Genomic DNA, 15,990 nt, shown 5'->3' with positions numbered 1-15,990 from the left:
GCGGGGCCAGCGGTCGGGCGGGGGCGGGGCCTGCCGGCCGGGCGGGGGCGGGGCCTGCCGGCCGGGTGGGGCGGGCCCCGCGGGCTCGGTGGGCGGGGCCAGGGCGCGGGCCCCGGCGGGGGCGGGGCGGGCGCGGTGGGTGCGGGGCGCCCCGGGGGCGGGGCGGGCGCGGAGTCACGGGGTGGGGTCACCGGCGGAGGCTCGGGGAGGCCGGGCGGGCGGGCGGGAGGGGGCCGCGGGGGCGGTCGGCGAACCCGCCCCGGCTGGCAGCAGCGGCGCTCCGGGGCCGCCAGGCGCTGCGGGTCGGCGAGGCCGCCGCGGGCCCATCTTCGGCGGGCGCCCGCGCTCGCGGTGATCGCCGCCGCCGCGGCCGCCGAGCCCGCCGCCGTCCCCTCCTGGGGGGCCGTGGCCGCCGCCTCTTCCTCCTCCTCCTGGGCCGGGCGCTCCCCTCCCCGCGCGGCCGCCTCCTCTGGGCTGGGCCCGCCGAGCCTCGTCCCCTCGCGGAGCCGCCGCCGCCGCCGCCGCCTCCTCATTCATCCTCGTGCACCATAGGCGGCACCGGCTCCAAGATGTCCAACCGAGTGGTCTGCCGGGAAGCCAGCCACGCCGGGAGCTGGTACACAGCCTCAGGTAGGGCCCGGGGCGCCGCCGGCCGCGTGCCGAGCCCGAGGCCGCGCCGCCCCCACGGCGGCCTGGCCGAGCCCGCCGCCGCCCGCGCCGCCAGGCCGCCGGCCCAGCCCGTGGGACCGCCCGGCCGGCCGCGGGCGCCGCGGGGGCGCTGCCCGCAGCCCGGGAGCCCCGCGCCCTCCGCCCGCGCCGCCGGCCCGCTCCGCCCCGCAGCGCGGCCCGGGCCCGGGAGCCGGCGCGCCGCCGAGCGCGGGGCCGCACGGGGACCTGTCAGGCCGGCCGCCCCGGGCGGGCTGCCGCGGGGCTCGCGGCCGCCCAGCCCTTTTGTCAGGCTTGGCATTGTTACTGTCAGTCGGGGGCAGCTGGAGATGGCATCAGCACTTTTCCCGAGCAGCCTTCTAGTGTAGTCTCTGCTCGGCACCGAGCCGGTGCTGGGACTGCCTGCCTGATCAGTTCGGTGTTGAGCGAATCCGCCTGGTCTCCTCCAGTGTCTTAAAAATCTTTTAGAGTTCTTTATGTAAGAAAGGGTAAGGGCTTTTTTTTTTTTTTTTTTTGGTTAATCCAAAGTCAGAACGATTATTTTCAGGGGTCACATTTCTGGTATGTTAACAAAGAAAGTTCCTCTGAGATTCCTAAGTTTCCAGCCATTTGCTTTTGGCTTGGCTTATCAATAACTAGACCTAACTTATTAATGGAGTCTGGTTATGTTTCTCTTTTCAGGTAATTGGGTTGGACAGTGACACTGTTTCTGAGAAAACAAAGATTTGGAGAAAAGTTCCTTTTCTCTGAGCTCGTTAAACTAGCTTCTTAAAATACAAGCACCTTACTGACTCACCAGAGGTTTGCTGTGTTAAGACAAAAGAATGATCATGGTTAGATTTGCATCCAATCACTGACAGGTAGCTGTAGTTTTTACATTAAGCAAATATGACATTTTATGGTATAGCCCCTTTCATGGTTCTGAAGTACTTCATGAGCACTTAGTTTTTACAATCTGAGAATGTAAAGCCATTCTTTTTCAGTGTCTGTGCAGACATGTAGAGAATTTCAGTGATGTTCAAAAGACTAAACCAGTGGTAGAACGGGAATTGAGAAGTGGGAGGCCGAGGCCCCTGGATTTGTCCTCTATACTTAGTAAATTATTACTTCTATCCATGGATAATAGCCTTTTCAAGGCTTCTAAATAAGCTTTTTTCTTCAGTGTATTTTATTTTATTTTTTTTAGGTACTGGGGATGGAACTCAGGGGCATTCTACCTCTGAGCAACACCTCCAGTCCTGTTTTTTATTCTTTATTTTGAAACAGGGTCTCACTGAGTTGCAAAAGGCCTCACTAAGTAGTAGCTGAGGCTGTGTGCGAACCGCTATCCTTCTGTCTCAGCCTTCTAAATGCTGGGATTACAAGTGTGCGCCACCACGCCCGGCTGTCTTCAATGTATTTTTTTTTTTTTTTTGGTGGTACTGGGGGTCCTGGAAACCCTTCTACCTCCGGGCTATACTCCCAGACCTTTTTATATTTTATTTGGAAACAGGGTCTCACTAAGTTGCTGAAAGCCTCATTAAGTAGCTGAGGCTGGCTTCGAACCCATGCGATCCTCCTGTCTCAGCCTCTCAAGCGCGGGGATTACAAGCGTGCGCCACCACGCCTGCCTTCAATGTATTTTAAAGAGTTAGAAAGTCTCAGTTTTCGCTTTCATGACCATTGTGTATTCCTTGTGGTTTTCCACCCCTGTCTAAAAGTGTTGTTGTTATTGTTATTATATTATTATTATTATTATTATTATTATTATTATTATTAGGTACTGGGGTTCTTGAAAGCCCTTCTACCTCCGGGCTATACTCCCAGACCTGTTTTTTATTTTTTGTGTTGGAAACAGGGTATCTTAAGCCAGTGCGGCTGGCTTTGAACCTGCAAGATCCTCCTGTCTCCGCCTTCCTACCATGGGGATTACAAGCTTGCGTCACCACGCCCGGCTCTAAAAGTGTTTTAAACTTTGTTAGCCAGGCAAGGTGTCCCAGACCTGGCAGTCAGCTTCAGCACTTTAAAAATATTTACATTTCCTGGGCGTAGTGGCACATGCTTGTAATCCTCGCGTTTAGGAGGCTGAGACAGGAGGATTGCGTAGGTTCAAAGCCAGCCTCAGCTACTTAGTGAGGCTCTCAGCAACTTAGTGAGACCCTCTTTCCAAATAAAATATAAAATAGGTCTGGGAGTATAGCCCAGAGGTAGAAAGTCTCTGGGTTCCACCCCCAGTACCACCAAAAAAAATTTTTTTACATTTATTTTTTTATTTACTTACTTATGGTAATGGGGATGGAACCAAGGGGCATTCTACCTCTGAGCTACACCCCCAGCCCCATTTTTTTAATTCTTCATTTGGAAACCAGGTCACACTGAGTTGCAGAAGGTCTCACTAAGTAGCTGAGGCTGTCTGCGAACCATGATGCTCCTGTCTCAGCCTCCCGAATTCTGGGATTACAAGTGTAAGCCACCATGTCCTGCTTTCAGCAACTTTTAAGAGGTCCTCAGCAACCTTGCTTCAAAATAAAAAAAAATAGAGCCGGGCGTGGACTCAATGAGAGACCCTTTTTCAAAAAAAAAAAAAAAAAGAATTAAAAAAAAAAAATAGGGCAAGGGGTGTAGCTCAGAGGTCAAATGTCTCTGGGTTCCATCCCCAGACTGGCTAAATAAATAAATAATAGAAAAATAGAAAAATAAAAAAATAGGGTTGGAGTTGTAACTTGGAGGAAGAATGCTCTTCAGATTAATCCCCAGTACACACACAATCCCACAACAGAACAGCAATAACAACTTTGTTGTAGTTTGCCTTGGAATGTGGGTAAGTATGCTGGAGGAATTTTTATAGATTTTTGGACATTGTTTGGGTAGTACAATTGGGCATGTCTCACACTGTGGACTTAGATTTTTTTTTTTTAATTTTTGCAGTACTGGTGATGAAACTCAGGGGCATTGTACCTCTGAACTACACCTCCAGTCCTAGTTTTTTAGTCTTTTCATTTATTTATTTATTTATTTATTTATTTATTTATTTATTTATTTATTGCAGTACCAGAGATGGAACCTGGGGGCATTGTTCCTCTGAGCTACACGCCCAGCCCCATTTTTTAATCTTTATTTTTATTTTTGAAACAGGGTCTCACTGAGTTGCAAAGAGCCTCACTTAAAGTAGCTAAGGTTGTCCTCGAATGGCAATCCTCCTGTCTCCATCCCAGCGTCCAGAATGCTGGGATTACAAGCGTATACCGCCATATTCAGTCTTAGATTTTTTCATTGTATCTTTGTGTGTGTGTGTGTGTGTGTGTGTGTGTGTGTGTGTGTGTGTGTGTGTGTGGTACTGGGGATGGAACCCAGGGGCATTCTACCTCCTAGCTACAGCCCCAACCCTATTTTGTATTCTTTATTTTGATACATGGTCTCACTGAATTTCAAAGGGTCTCACTAAGTAACTGAGGCTGGCTTCTTCGAACCTGTGCAACCCTCCTGTTAACCTTCCAAATGCTAGATTAGAAGCATGTGCCATCATGCCTGGCTCAGGGTAGAATCATTCTGAGGTAGGACTGGAATTGTTTTGAAGGAAGGATATTTGGACACATTTAGAGCAAAGGAAAGAACTTTGGATTGGGAAACAAAGACGTAAAGTCAAGTAAATATAAGTCAAGCATATAATAATGAATGGAAGGTTCTCACAGATATAGTTCATGAGCCTGGAATAGTAGGTTGGAGCTGGAGTATCGATGCCTGTAAGTGCTAGGCATTGTAGGGATTGGATTTAGTGGGCAGTGAGAACCAGTGGCGCAGAGTAGGGGACAATACGACGCAAGTGGCATTTTAGGAAAATTAATCTCATAGGAAGGCTAATCCTCACTTTACTAGTGTGCAGCACAGGGCTCAGCAAATTAACCATAGCCTATGCCCCAAATCCAGCCTATGGCCTCCCCTTTTTTAATGGTTTACTAGCTAGGTATAGTTTCTAATTTTTAAACAGTTGCTTAAAGAATAAACAAAACCAAAGAATGCAAGAGAGAGATTATAGATGGAACAATAGCCAGAAATAGTTACTATTTGGTCCTTTATACAAAAAATTTACTGACTTTTGTTGTAGGCTAGTGGTTCTATTGTAGGTTAGTGGTTCATCAGCATTATGCACTTGTAGTCTACTTTTTTCTGATTTGGTGTAGTTTTTATTTCATCATTTTAGGCCCTTCTGTCAGCACCAAAAACAACTGTCTCTTAACAGCCTTTCTGTCAGCCTTGTCCCTTTAAGCCATCCCCTAGACTACTGCCTGCACAATATGCTGAACACATCATTCCTTTGGCCATTTCCTTCCTGATCAATCATGTCTTTTGGGTAAGTTCTAAGCACCTACATGAGTTCACTTCTTCCTCTCTCCACAGCTACCCCCAACCATTCCAGTTTATGATTTTACTACTCTCAAGCAACATCTAGCAAATGTATCATGCTGTTTCTTTTCTTTTCTTTTTTTGTGGTACTAGGGATGGAACCCTGGATCCTCCTGTCTCAGCCTCCCAGTGCTGGGATTACAAGCGTGTGCCACCACGCCCGGTGTTCCATAGCTTTTAATGTTCCTTTGTGCTCCCATAATATTCTATGCATATGAACTCCTCGAAGCCAGGGACTATGACCCTAATTACTCAGCACACATTTTGTACATAGCAGATAGTGTTTAAATAAGTGAATGTTAGAAGTCATTGACATAATAGAGAATTAGAAGGTGGTGGTTATTAGTAGAATATGTACATAGATACTGATGTTGAAATAGTGAAGAGCAATGGGATTATGTAGGGCCATGCCAGTCAAGACTGAGCATAGTATAGGTGATAGATAGGAAAAGATTAGACTAAACAATTGAGGATCCATTTTTTTTTGGTGGTGCTGGGGGATGAACATCCCAGGGGTATTTAGCCTTGAGCTACACCACCAGCCCAAGTTTTTATTTTTTATTTTGAAACAGGGTCTCACTGAGTTGCAGGGGGCCTCACTAAGTAGCTGAGACTGTCTATGGACCGGCCATCCTCCTGTCTCAGCCTCCCTAATGCTGAGGAGGATCCATTTAATATAAGACTTTTAAAGCTTTGTAATATGTAAGTATGTATTTATTTATTTTTTGGTACTGGGGATTGAACCCAGGGACATTCTACCTCTGAGATATACCCACATCCCTTTATTTTATTCTTTATTTTGAAAATGGGTCCCACTAAGTTGCAGAGGGCCTAAGTAGTTGAGGCTGGCTTTGAATCTGCGATCCTCTTGTCTCAGCCTCCCAAGTACTCAGATTACAGACAAGTGCCACCACACCTAGCTGGTATATGTCTTTAAAATTGTACATTATAAACCGGGCTTGGTGGCTCACGCTTATAATCCCAGCATTCGGGAGGCTGAGACCTGAGGGTCGCGGTTTGCCGACAGCCTCAGCTACTTAGTGAGGCCCTCTGCAACTCAGAAAAGGTTGAGAACATTTTCATGTTAGGGATTCCATCTTTATTGGTCATTGGATTTTTGCTTTTGTGAAGTGTCTGTTAAATCTTTTGCCCAAGCCAGACTTGGTGTGCATGCTTGTAAGCCTAGTACTTGGGAGGCTGAGACAGGAAGATCACAGGTTTGATGCTAGCTTCAGCAACTAAGTGAGTCTTTCAGCAATTTATTTATTTATTTTGTTGTGATGGGGGTGGAACCCAGGGGGTTTTCTACTTCCAGGCTATAATCCCAGACCTATTTTTATTCTTTATTTGGAAACAGGGTCTCACTAAATTGCTGAGAACCTCGCTAAATAGCTGAGGCTGGCTTCAAACCTTTGTGATCCTCCTGTCTCAGCCTCCCATGTGCTGTGATTACAAGCATGCGCCACCATGCCTGGCTTGTGTGTCAGCAATTTAGTGAGACCCTCTTCCAAATAAAAAAGTAAAATAGCTCTGGGATTGTAGCCCAGAGGTAGATGGCCCCTGGGTTCTAGCCCCAGTAAACCCCGCCCCCCAATACACACATAAAATCTTGCCTTTTTTCCCTTTGGCTTGTTCACTTTTTTCACAGTGATATGTAGTTCGGAGTTTTTTTTTAAACAATGTATTTGAAAAGAATATATTTGAAGTGTTTGTATGATATGGTTTTTTTTTGGTGCTTGGGGTTGAACCCAGGGGCATTCTACTTCCACACTACAACTATAGCCCTTTTTAATTTTTTGGTGGTACTGGGGATGGAACTCAGTGGCAATCTACTGCCAAGCTACACTCCTAGACCTGCTTTTTTATTCTTTATTTTGAAACAGGTCTCACTGAATTGCGAAGGGCCTCACTAAGTAGCTGAGGCTGGCCATGAATCTCTAGCCCTTTTTATTTTTTATGTTGAAACAGCAGCTTCTGAAGTTGCTGAGGGTGTTCTTGAACCTGCGATCCTCTTGTCTTAGCCTTCTCCCAAGTATTTGTATTACAAGCTTGGGTCCCTAAGCCTGGCTTGTATGACACATTTTAAATGCATTTTACTTTTTAAATTGTTTTTCATTTACTTTGCTGTGTCTTTAGATTATTTAGTAAAATTAGTATCAAGGTTTTATAGTTTAGAAACTCAAACTTTATTTTTTTATAGTACTGGTGATTGAATCTAGGGGCATCCTACCTCTGAGCTATATGCTCAGCCCAATTTTTTATTTTTTAGTTTTCTATTTTTTGTGGTACTAGGGGTGGAACTCAGGGGCATTCTATCTCCAAGCTACACCCCCAGATCTATTTTTTATTCTTTATATTTGAGACAGGGGCTCATGAAGTTGCAGAGGGCCTCACTAAGTAGCTAAGGCTGGCCGCAAACTGCGATCCTCCTGTCTCAGTCTCCCAAATGCTGGGATTACAAATGTGTGCCACCATGCCTAGCTTTTATTCTTTATTTTGAAACAGGGTCTCGCTCAGTTGTGGAGGGCCTCACTAAGTAGCTGAGGCTGGCCGTGAACCTGCATTCCTCCTGTCTCAGCGTCCCAAGTACTGGGGTTACAAGTCTGTCCCACCACACCTGGCTTAACTTTATTTTTTTTTTTAAAGACATGTACTTTGAGCTCTAAGTATCAAAATATGTTGGTGTGTGAGAAATTGAAAAACTGCCTTAAAACATCTTTGAAAAGACTATCATGTGTATACACACACGTATATACACATAGAAGTGTGTATATCTATATATACCTACATAAATATATGTGTATGTATGTATTTTTTTTTTTCTGGGTTCAATCCCAGTGACACCAAAAAGGAAAAAAAAAAAAAAAAAAAAAAAGAAAGGATGCTACAGAGTTGGTATTGTCAAGTATGTGGAAAGAATGACTCAGGTTGAGTAACTGTGTGTGTGCGTGTGCTTGTGTGTGTGTGTGTTTGTCACTGGGGATTGAACCCAGGGGCATTCTACGTCTGAGCTACATACCCAGTCCTATTTTTTATTTTTATTTGGAAACAGGGTTTTGCTAGGTGATGAGAGTCTCACTACGAGCTGAGAGTGTCCTTCAGCCTCCATCCTCCTGTCTCAGCCTTCCAAGTACAGGTGTCCACCACCAAGCCTGAGTAATTTTTTAGAGGTATAAATAAGTAGAAGAATTGAGTCTGGCTCTTAAAACTAGAGTGTAGTGCTAGAGGTAGGAGAAATGGTGAGATATACTTTCCTAAACACTGAACTTTTTCTGTCCATTCTTCGGTTTCACCCAAACTATAGTGTGAATATTTACCTTCCATTTAAATATCATTTATAATATATAAATAATTTTCTCCTATATATATATTTTTTTTTTCTTGCGGGTCTGAGGATGGAACCCAGGGGCATTCAACCACCGAGCTACACCCCCTGCCCTGTTTTTTATTCTTTATTCTGAAACCGGGTCTCACTGAGTTGCGGAGGCCTCACTAAGTAGCTGAGGCTGTCCGCGAACCGCGATCCTCCAGGTCTCAGCCTCCCAAATGCTGGGATTACAAGCGTGCGCCACCACGCCCGGCTTCTCCTATATTTTTGATCTCCACAATAATCCTGTGATTAGGAATAGGATAGATAAGCAGGGCTTTGATTCCCCCTATCCTGCCATTTTATATAAAGAAATCTCAAAAACAATTCTATTCAGAGTAGCCCCCAAAACAAAACTCTAGAAATAAATTTAGCCAAGGAGGTAAAAGACTTCTATAATGAAGATTATACAACAGTGAAGAAATAAATTGAAGGAGGCCTAAGAAAATGGAAAGACCAGGCTGGGCGGGGTGGCTCATGCTTGTAATCTTAGCATTTGGGAGGCTGAGACAGGAGGTTCGTGGTTTGCGGACAGCCTTAACTACTTCTTAGTGAGGCCCTTTGCGACTCAGTGAGACCCTGTTTCAAAAAATAAAGAATAAAAAATAGGGCTGGGAGTGTAGCTTGGAGGTAGAATGCCCTTGGGTTTCATCACCAGTACCATACCGAAAAAAAAAAAAAAAAGACTGGGGGTATATCATGAAGGTAAAATGCCCCGAGATCAGTCCCTAGTACAACCAAAAAAAAAAAAAAAAAAAAAAATCAATGATATTCATTGAGAAATCTCATTCTTTTCCTGTCTTTAGTATTCCATATTCCCTTTTCTTGTAGGTAGGTAGTTGCTTTGTTTGTTGCTTTTGTCAATTTCCTGACTGTCTTTCCAGTGTTCCTTTATGCATATTCAAACACTGGTGAACATAATTGCTTTTTTCTAGCACATGATAGGATATCATATTCTTGTTTTATATTTTGCTTTTTTGCTCTTAATAAATTTAATGATTGAAGATCTTTTTACATCATAACATACTCATTATTCTGCCTATGACACTCCTTTTTCCTGTCATTTCTTATTCTGGTTTTTTAGAAAAAGACAGTTATGATACATTTAGTAAAATGATCCAGAACTGCATAGCTGAATAGAATTTCATTTGATCTCTAGCAATTGTTTCTACTTCTTAGTCTCAGAATCCTGTTCTATTCTTAAGTTATTGGTAACTCTGAAGAGCTTTGATGAAAACACACACACACACACACACACACACACACACACACACACACTCACACACACGCGCGCGCTCACACACATACCCCAGTAGCTATCAAATTAGAAACTCAAACTTTAAAACTATTTACTTTTAGCTGGGCATGGTGACACACACTTGTAATCTCAGTATTTAGGAGGCTGAAACAGGAGGATCGTGGGTTCAGGGCCAGCCTCAGCCACATAGGCCCTCAGCAACTTAGTGAGACTCTGTTTCAAAATAAAGAATTAAAAATAGGGCTGGGGTGTAGCTCAGAGGTAGAATGCCCCTGGGTTCAATCATCAGTACCACCAAAAAACAAAACAGAAAAAAACAAACAAACTTTTTTTGGTACTGTGGATTAAACTCAGCAGCATCTGACCTGATCTATAGCCCAACCTTTTTTTTTTTTTAATTGAAATAGGGTCTTACTAGGTTGCTGTGGCTGGCCTTGAGTCTTCAGTCCCATTTCAGCCTCCCAAGTACTGGCATTACAGGCTTGCCTGGTTTAAAAATGTTTACTTTTTAATTAATTTAAAAATAACAGCCGGAGCCGGGTGTAGTGGTGCACGCTTGTAATCCTAGCATTTGGGAGGCTGAGACTGGAGGATTGCGGTTCACAGACAGCCTCAGCTACTTAGTGAGGCCCTCTACAACTTGGTGCGACCCGGTTTCAAAATAAAGAATAATAAAATAGGGCAGGGGGTGTAGCTCAGAGGTCAAATGCCCCTGAGTTCCATCCCCAGACCCGCAAAAATAAATAAATAAATAAATAAATAAATAAATAAAATAAAAACAATGGAGCTGGGCGTGGTGGTGCATGCTTGTGATCCCAGCATTTGGGAGGCTGAGACAGGAGGATCCTAGTTTGCGGCCATCCTTAGCTACTTAGTGAAGCCCTTTGCAACTTTAATGAGACCCTATTTCAAGATAGTTAAAATAGGGCTGAGGGTGTAATTCAAGGGTAGAGTGCCCCTGGGTTTCATCCCCAGGACTCAAACAAACAAACAAACAAACAAACAAACTGGTTGGGAGTGTAGCTCATACACACAGGAGACCCTGGGTTCAGTCAAAAACCCTTCACCGACAAAAACAATAAACCCTTTACCTATTAATATGTGTGTGTGTGTGTGTATTTTTTGCAGTACTGTATGTATATGTGTGTGTATATATATATGTATATTTTGTATATATATGTATATTTTATATATATACATATATATGTATTATATATGTATATTTTGTATGTATACATATGTATATTTATATGTGTGTGTATGTGTATATATATATATATATATATATTTCGCAGTACTGGGGATTGAACCCAGGGCATTTTACCTTCTAGTGACACCCCCAGCCCTATTTTTTATTCTTTATTTTGAAACAGGGTCTCACTGAGTTGCAAAGGGCCTAAGTAGCGGAGGCTGGCTTCGATCCTGCGCAATCCTCCTGTCTCAGCCTCCCAAATTTGGGATTATAAGCGTATGCCACCACGCTCGGCTTGCTTGCTTGCTTTCTTTCCTTCTCTCTCTCTCTCTCTCTCTCTCTCTCTCTCTCTCTCTCTCTCTCTCTCTTCTCTCACTCTCTCTCTCTCTCTCTCTCTCTCTCTCTCTTTGGCACTGGGGGGTGAAACTGAGAGGCTTTCTACCTCCGGGCTATACTCCCAGACCTATTTTCTATTTTATTAGAAACAAAGTCTCACTAAGTTGCTGAGAGCCTCACTAAGTAGCTGAGGCTGGCTTTGAACCTGTGTGATCCTCCTGTCTCAGCCTCCCAAGCACTGGGATTACAAGCGTGCGCCACTACGCCCGGTTTATTCTTTATTTTGAAACAGTATTTCAACAAGTTGCAGAGGGCTTCGCTAAGTAGCTGAGGCTGGTCACGAACCTGTGATCCTCAGCCTCCCAAGTAGTGGGATTATGGCATGTGCCACCATGTCTGGTTTGTAAATGATTTTCTTTTCTTTTTTTTTTTTTTTGATGATACTGGGGATGGAACCCCAGGGCATTCTACCTGCAAGCTACACCCTCAGCCCTATTTTGTATTCTTTATTTTGAAACAGTGTCTCACTGAGTTGCAAAGGGCCTGAGTAACTGTGAGGCTGGCTGTGAACCCTGATCCTCCTGTCTCAGCTTCCCAGATGCTTGGATTACAAGCATGCGCCACATAACCCAGCTGTAAATGATGTTTTTAATGAAAATAATTGTTTTCTAAAGAGAGGTAAATATAACAGTGGCAGTTATTACAATTTTTGCAAATTTTTTTTGATGTCTAGCTTAATGGAAAACAGCTGGATCTCATAGCTGCAAGTGTATTCACTGTTGTATGTTGTTTTCTTGAAGCATATGAAGAAAATCTGGCCCCATACAGATATATATTTGGACAAGGACAGTGTTTTAATAAACTTCTGAATAATTATAGGTAATCTTCTTTGTTGATATTGAAACTCAAGTGGTAATTTCCTGTTATTGTTTTAAAATATAGTTGTTACACATTAATTTATGTAATTTAATACAATTGTGAAACTGTCAACATAGTCAAGAAAGTGTACTCCTAAAAGTTGTTTGTTTTTTTTTGCCAGGTGTGGTAGCACATGCTATAATCCCAGCTCTTAGGAGGCTGAGACAGGAGGATCGCATGGGTTCAAAGCCAGCCTCAGCTACTCAGTGGGCTCTCAGCAACTTAGTGAGACCCTGTTTCCAAATAAAGTAGAAAATAGGTCTGGGAGTATAGCCCAGAGGTAGAAAAGCCTCTGGGTTCCATCCCCAGTAACACACACACACACAGTTTCTTTTTTTTTTTCTTTATTTTATTGGACTCAGGGGTATGCTGTCTCTGTACTGCTGTCACCCTTTTTTTTTTTTTTTTACATTTTACTTATGTTTTAAAACAGGGTCTAGCTAGGTTGCTGAGAGTGGGTCTAGAGCTTCCAGTCCTTCCTTCTGTCTCAGCCTCCCAAGTACTGGGATTGCAGGAGTGCTCCACCATACCTGACTAAAAAAGTAGTTTCTTTACTTTTTTTTTTTTTTTTTTTTTTTTTTTTGTGGTACTGGGGGTGAAACCTAGGGGCCTTCTACCTCTGGGCTACACTCCCAGACCTATTTTATATTTTATTTGGAAATGGGATCTCACTAAATTGTTGAAAGCCTCACTAAGTAGCTGAGGTTGGCTTGTCTCAGCCTCCAAGTGCGGGGATTACAAGCATGCGCCACCAGGCCCAGCTCTAAAAGTAGTTTCTTAAAGATTAATAGCAGTGTAGAACATGAAATCATAACTGAAGTTTTTGTTAAGATCAATTTGTCTGTTTTCTTTCAATGAATTTTGCATCCATTCAGGACATATATGTATGTATGTGTATATATATAATATATATAGATATAGATATATATTTTTTTCTTTTTTTGTGGTACTGGGGATGGAACCCAGGGGCATTCTACCTCCAAACTATACCCCCAGCCTCATTTTTTATTCTTTATTTTGAAACAGGGTCTCACTGAGTTGCAAAGGGCCTCAATAAATAGCTGAGGTTGTCCTTGAACCATGATCTTCTTGTCTCAGTCTCCCAAATGCTGGGATTACAGGTGTGTGTCACCAAGCTAGGCTCATTCAGGATATTTTAACACTGGTGCATTAGTCATTTGGAAAATATTTGTTCATTATGTCATACAGATCTAGATATTTCATTTTTCATTGTCAAAGATTCACACTTTTAACATCATCACTATTTTCTAAAAAGTCTTTATATCTTGGAAAGCTGTTAAGCCTATAGTGGTAGAAACAAGTTTTCAAAAAAAAAATCTATTTTTGTAATACTAGTGATTGAATCCTAGGGGCATTCTACTTCTGAGCTACACCCCCAGCCCTATTTTTTATTCTTTATTTTGAAACAGGGTCTCTAAGTTGCAGAGGGCCTCACTAAGCTGAGGCCAGCTTCGAACCTGGGATCCTCCTGTTTCAGCCTCCCAAGTACTGGGACTACGAGTGAGTGCCACCATGCCTGAGTAGTTTTGCGAAATTCTAATTTTGGGGGGAAGGTACTGGAGATTGAACTCAGGGGCATTTTACTTCTGAGCTAAATTTCCTGCCCTTGTTCACTGTTTTTTCTATCTTTGGTAATCTGGGATTGAAACCAGTGACATTCTATCTTTGAGCTAGACCACTAGCCTCCATGCCCCTTGTTTTTAAACAGGGTGTTGCTAGGTTGAGTCTTGCTAATTTGATGAAGCTGGCTTGAACCTTTGATCTTTTCTCAGCCTCCCAAGTACTGAGATTTTAGGCATGTGCCTGAGTTCCTTTTTTTTCTCATTTTTTTTCAGTACTGAGGATTGAATTCAGGGACATCTACCTCCTAGCCACACCCCCAGCCTGTCTGTTTGCTTAGTTGCTTTAGTTAAGGTACTAGGCATTGAACCCAGGGGTGTTCTACCTCCAAGAAACATCCTCAGCCCTTTTTATTTTATTTAATTAATTAATTTATTTTTGTGGTATTGGGGATGGAACCCAGGGGCATTCTTCCTCTGAGCTATACTCCTACTCCTATTTTTTTATTCTTATTTTGAAACAGAGTCTTGACTGAGTTGCATAGGGCCTCACTAAGTAGTAGCCGAGGCTGTCATTGAACCATGATCCTCCTGTCTCAGCCTCCCAAATGCTGGGATTACAAGCGTGTGCCAGCATACCCGGCTTTATTTTTTATTTTGAAATATGGTCCCTTTAGGTTGCTGAGAGTCTTAGCAAATTGCTATGTCTGGTCTCAAACCTGATTTTCTCCTGTCTCAGTCTCCCAAGTATTAGAATTACAGGTATGTGCAACCATGCCTGGCTTAATTTTTTTTTTTTTTTTTTTTTTTTGTGGTACTGGGGATAGAACTCCCCAGGGGCATTCTACCTCCGAGCTACACGTCCAGCCCTATTTTTTATTCTTTATTTTTTGAAACAGGATTTCATGAGTTGCAAAGGGCCTTACTAAGTAGTAGCTAAGGCTGTCTTCAAACCATGATCCTCCTGTCTCAGCCTCCCAAAGGCTGAGATTACACGCATGCACCACCTTGCCCTGCTCTGGCTTAATTTTTTATTTGGAAACAGTGTCTTGAGAATGGCCTTGAACCTGTGATCCTCCTATCAGCCTCTCAAAGCATGTGGCACCATGCTTGGCTCTAATTTTTTTTTAAAGAATCTCAGTGTGCAGAACATGAAAAACTTGTATATTTAGCTGGATGTGGTGGTACACACCTCTAATTCCAGTATTTAGGAGACTGAGACAGGAGGATTGCAGGTTTTCAGATAGGCTCAGCCACTTAGTGAGGCTCTTTGCAACTTACTGTTTCAACATAAAATTAAAATAGGACTGGGGGTGTAACTCAGAGATAGAATGCCTGTGGTCTTAATCTCCAGTATTACTCTTTCCCACAAAAAAACAAAGGAACTCAAGAATTGATATTTAACATAGATGTATAACTATGTGAAGGACATTGACACTGGCCACCCTCCTCCCCATACTGGGAATTGACCCCAAGGGCATTCTTCCTCTGAGCTATATTCCCAGTTTTTTTGTTTGTTTGTTTGTTTTTGTTTTTTGTGGTACTAGAGGTGGAACCCAGAGGCTTTCTACCTCCGGGCTATACTCCCAGACCCATTTTTATATTTTATTTGGAAGCAGGGTCTCACTAAGTTGCTGAGGGCCTCACTAAGTAGCTGAGGCTGGCTTCGAACCCGTGCGATCCTCCTGTCTCAGCCTCCCAAGCGCGGGGATGACAAGCGTGGCCACCGCGCCCGGCTCCATTCCCAGCTTTGAAAGAGGGTCTTGATTAGTCATTGAGTGTCTTGCCACGTTGCTGAGACTCCTCCAACCTGCAGTCCTCCTGTTTTAGCCTCCTATTACAATTATCCACCACAATACCTGGCTGAAACTTAAAAAAATTATTAAATGTACAGTGGTGAAGAATATAGATACTACTATTATTATTAGGTGCTTCTAATAAGAAAGCAGCAGTTTTACCCAAAGATAAGTAAATGCCAGTACAGTGAAAGTTTTTGATATGGTGGATCTTCTGAAAGGGTCTTAGTGATCCCTGGGAGTATGTAGGCATCACACACACACACACACACACACACACACACACACACACACACACACATATATATATATATATATATATATATAATTTTTTTTTTGGTGGTCCTGGGCTTCCTGGAAACCCTTCTACCTCTGGCTACACTCCCAGACCTATTTTTACATTTTTATTTGGAAACAGGGTCTCCTAAGCCAGCGCTCGCGGCTGGCTTCGAACCTTCGCGGTCCTCCTGTCTCCGCCTCCCGAGCGCGCGCGG

General features: G+C 43.6%; 1 protein-coding gene across 3 annotated transcripts in view; it reads left to right on the top strand.

The window, feature by feature from the left end:
* Positions 1 to 533: 533 nt before the first annotated feature.
* Positions 534 to 15,990, top strand: part of MEMO1 (mediator of cell motility 1) — a gene marked incomplete at its 3' end in the record, with an annotated part of 117,505 nt that continues 102,048 nt past the window's right edge. For all 3 annotated transcript variants that reach the window (XM_080711932.1, XM_080711931.1, XM_080711930.1), the window contains exon 1: positions 534 to 630. In XM_080711932.1, the coding sequence (XP_080568058.1) occupies positions 570 to 630 (61 nt within the window). In that variant the 5' untranslated portion in view covers positions 534 to 569. The remainder of the gene's footprint in view (positions 631 to 15,990) is intronic.

This window comes from Muscardinus avellanarius (genome assembly GCF_963383645.1).
Source record: "Muscardinus avellanarius genome assembly, chromosome: 15".
Lineage (NCBI taxonomy): Eukaryota > Metazoa > Chordata > Mammalia > Rodentia > Gliridae > Muscardinus > Muscardinus avellanarius.
The sequence above is the reverse complement of the archived record's forward strand: the minus strand, read 5'-3'. Positions and strand labels throughout refer to the sequence as shown.